Source organism: Xiphias gladius, chromosome 1 (genome assembly GCF_016859285.1).
Source record: "Xiphias gladius isolate SHS-SW01 ecotype Sanya breed wild chromosome 1, ASM1685928v1, whole genome shotgun sequence".
Lineage (NCBI taxonomy): Eukaryota > Metazoa > Chordata > Actinopteri > Istiophoriformes > Xiphiidae > Xiphias > Xiphias gladius.
This window is the reverse complement of record NC_053400.1, coordinates 34,673,559-34,677,745: the sequence shown is the minus strand read 5'-3', so window position 1 is coordinate 34,677,745 and position 4,187 is coordinate 34,673,559. Positions and strand designations below refer to the sequence as shown.

At 47.1% G+C, this 4,187-nt stretch overlaps 1 protein-coding gene across 4 annotated transcripts in view; it reads right to left on the bottom strand.

Moving 5' to 3' along the window:
- Nucleotides 1-1,621: 1,621 nt before the first annotated feature.
- Nucleotides 1,622-4,187, bottom strand: part of kifc3 (kinesin family member C3) — a 55,892-nt gene continuing 53,326 nt past the window's right edge. For all 4 annotated transcript variants that reach the window (XM_040117965.1, XM_040118133.1, XM_040118048.1 and 1 more), the window contains one exon: nucleotides 1,622-2,765. In XM_040117965.1, coding sequence (XP_039973899.1) covers nucleotides 2,757-2,765 — 9 coding nt within the window. In that variant the 3' untranslated portion in view covers nucleotides 1,622-2,756. The remainder of the gene's footprint in view (nucleotides 2,766-4,187) is intronic.

Here is a 4,187-nt window from a genome sequence, read left to right as displayed (position 1 = left end):
TTGAAGTGGAGTCTCTCTGAGAGCCGGCCAATCAGAAGAACCGTTGAACCGGTTTCTTTGTGCATCCAAAGCAAAGTGTTTTTACTTCACGCAGATGATGATTTCACTACAGAACGTGAGTTTGTAAAATGTGACACGTTGATGGAGATTAAACTGTTCAATGGTAAAACGCTGATTATCGCTGCCTCAATCTGATTCAATCATTTATGATGAGAAGCAGCTTTTAAATCACAATTCACTTTTACAGCCACTTTGTCAGTTTTAACTTATTTTCATCTATTACATTTTTCTTTAATTTTGATCATGTGTATTTAATATAATGATGTTGTTGTTCTGCTTTTGACACTTCAAGTACATTTGACTGAAAATACTTGTGTAGAATCACTGTCACCTGGAGCATCTTTACCGAGGTATCGGTTCCACTCATCGACCCGCAGTCAGGCCAAAAACAAAAACGCATCTTTAATTCCTCCGGTGCTGTTACCTGATCAGTCTTCTTCTCGGGATTTTGTACTGGCTTTGTCGTTGCACACCTGTTCAGGTGGGAAAACACGGCATTCTTCTAAGTTCATGTAGTTTGACGACCTCTGACCTTTAACCTGAGCAGAGTTAGAGGTCAGAGGTCGTTACAATCAATGATTACAGCAGTTTGGACAAAACCAAAAACCAAAAATTTTTTTCTCCTTCGGCCATATTTCCTCCACCAAGCTGGTTTGTAGCAGCGATGCTCCACTCGAAGTTGAATTCTGTCTGGAATTGTTGTTGATGTCAGAAGACGGAAAAAGATGCAGACTCCAGATTTAAAGGAATAGTTCAGCATTTGGAGAAATCTTTTTCCCCACGTTCTTTCTGAGTTTGTTCAGACCTGTACTACTCATGTCTGCGTGTTCAGTACAGAGCTTAGCTTAGCTTAGCATAAAGCCTGGAAAAAGACGGCTAGTGGTCTGAGGTTCCAAAATCCACCTACCAACGACTCTAAAGCTCATTTATTAACCTGGTGTATCTTTGAAGGCCAGCTCGCATCTGGTCTAGAGGTTTGATGACCAAGTGACTACTCCCACAACATCTCTCACCGTCACTGTCTAATAAATGCAGCCTCCAACAGAGGCCCTTCAGTTCAACTGGATGGTGACGCAGCCGATAGGCTACGCCAGCTTCCTTCTCTTTGGACTCTCCGTCTGCTCAGAGTCCAGCTCTGCCAGGATGGTTTGTCATTGCTCAACGGTGCAAATTCAGGGGCCAAAGTTCACCGAGGCGGAAACGGACACAAAACGAATGCGGTGATTCTGCTGTAAGCGTTGTAAAACGCAGTGTGTGACTGTAGGGGGGAGGTACGTGCTGGAACTACTTCTTCAAACATCAGTGAATCCATCCGCCCAGAGTTCCTGTGCAGCATTTCCCGCCAGATACAGGCAGGATGGTACCAAACATGTTCATCAGAGAGCTTTAGAGGTAACTTTGGTCAGAGCCGGGCTAGCCGTTTCCCTCCGTTTCCAGTCTTTGTGCTAAGCTAAGCTAAGCTAACCACATCCCGACTCCGGCTGCGTAGTCAAAACACAGACATGAGCATCTCAACCTACACATCAGGATCTTTTCCTTCAGATATTCCACAGTGAGTCAACATGGGCTGAAGCGTGTGTTTGCTTTGGAGTGTTTATTAAAAAGGGAATACAAAAATCCAACTGTAGAAATCTACAGCGGAGACAAAGCAAGCGGACATGTTGATCATCAGGTCAACGACACAGCAGCTCATCGCGTTTCTAAGCATTCCTGTTCACTACAACTACAGCTAACAGTTAACGTCCTGCCGCGTCAACAGCTACAGATCTGTTCAGTCTGAGGTCAAAGGTCACCTGCGGTTTCCTAGATTTGTTTTCTACGGAGGCGACGAGACGACAGCAGGATCACACTGAGAAGAAACAGCGGTGGAAGGTTAAGAAGATGAGAGCGTCTTTTTGTTTGAGTTCAGCGAAAGACGAAGATTCGTCCACTGCATTAAAAAAAAAAACTCCACAGGAACAGCAGAAGATCCAAAAACAACAATCATGTACACAGGTGACGATTGCTCACATCCTATTGGACAGCTCGGTATCAGCGGAGTACCCTGATTGGATAACGGAGGACCGTGAGGACACAAAGTCAGCCTCCGATAGAGAAGAAGATTCAAGATGTGGTAAAATGAGACTAATCTCAATTTTCTGAGATAAAATAACACGAGATTTGAGGCAAAAAAATCTCAAAATCTAAATCAAACAAAAACAGTGTTAAAGCATGTTAACATAAATATATAACCCCATTATGCATATATTATAATCAACCACATCTGGAACTGTGGGTTAGAAAATAATCTAGAAATTTAAAGTGCAAATTTACAACGTTACATGAAAGGAATACTGTGATTGGAAAGCATATACTGATTTTTGGGAGGATGCGAAGGACGTCGGTGAGGATTTGGGTTCTGTCCAGACGGGAGGAGCTCGAGAACAGCAGTTTCTCAGAGTCACTAGAGTCCTTTAGGTCTTTAAATGTCCATCGTCACAGCAAGAAAACACGGAAAGCAAAACATTTGGCCATGTTGTCTGCCGAAAGAGACACGAGTCCCTGCCCTGTAAAGCTCCCATCAGTCTTTTCACCAGCTGGGCAGGGTAATAAATCCAGAGGGGACAGGGGTAAAATCCTCAGGGTGTTGGCCGACACCCTGCCGTCAGACCCGGACGTCCCGCGGCGTCGTCCCGGGGTCTCTCAGGCCGTCAGCTTCAGTCGTCCTGCGGAGAAAACCAGACCGTCAGCGAGCAGTCGTGAGACGTTACTGTCAGTCCATGTCCACACTGCTCAGAAATGTGAAAACGCGTTTTTGTTCTACACGTGACCGGGATGATTCTCGCCGTTAGAAAGTGACTTTAGGAAAACGTTCGATCAATTTGAAACCAACTCGAATCAGAGCGAGAGAACGCCTTGATGCAAAGCACCTCCTGTTACTGTCGCTACATGGACGCCTGAGCATCGTTAGGGTCTATGAGGACACCCGGCAGTCCGCGCTGTCTCCTCTACGTGTCCCCTGAACAAAGAAACGAAGGTCAGCCGTGTTTAAATCCTGCTCCGTGTTTTAGTGTTGATACAGAGAACCGAGGTCCTGGCGTCTCGTCCGGACTCTGTTCTCCGTTCCACTAGCGTCTGTAGCTCAAGAAAATCTCTCACCGACCATTTAGCTCATCTGTCTTACTGAAAACATAAAACCTGCTCCTGGGATTCACTTTCCATCACTGAGGAACCACTAGAGGCCGTTGCTTTCGGCGGGTTTCTTAAATCTCCACGGGAGATGAAAACAGTGATTTCAGATTTATGAGCGTAGACATGGAGTAACAATCCCACAATCCTCGGCTCATCAGCAGGACGCCCAGCCAGGCCACAGAGCAGCAGAGACGAGGAAGGAGGGGGACCCGGGTTCGCCCAGACACCGACTCACAACACACACACACACACACTGAAGCCACAAGGAAAAGACGTTAGTGGGTTAAATACGTATCCGGTTGGAACCGGACGCTGAACTGGGACACGCTCTTCAAAATGTCTGAAGATGGTTTGAGGGGAAGCTTCGGGCGTCGCAGAGACCGGATCACAATGAAGTCCCTGTGTCTGTTTCAGTTTCGTCTGTGTGTGTGTCCGGGACGTGTTCAGCTCTCTGTTCGCCGTGAAAACGCTTTCCACTCGATCAAAATCTGCCTCAGTGCAATAAAAACGACTCAAGTGACAGAGATTCTCTGAACTGGACCATTTACTGACCGACGCTCCACTAATTCAAGCAGTTTGCTTTTCTTTGTCTCTCTTGACGGCGCTAGGCTAGCAGTTTCCCTCCGCTTCAAGTGTTTGTGCTAAGCTACGCTAAACTGGACACACACAGGCGAAACTGAAACGCACCTTCAGTGCAGAGTTCCTAGAATGTGGGACTGTTCCTTTAACAGCTGCCACGTCGTGAGATTTGGCGAACGTGTAATTTCCTTGTGACTTGAAGCCGAGTTCCGAGAGGAACCAGACTCCGGCGTTCGACCCGGCGACACAAACTGCACGGTCCGCTGCACGCGGGAGGCCCGTGGGCTCCGTGGGCCCCGCTCACGGCTCTGCAGGCGCACAGACAGAAGCTGGTGGAGCTCTGTGGTTAGAGGTGGGGAGTGTTAGATGGGTGGAAG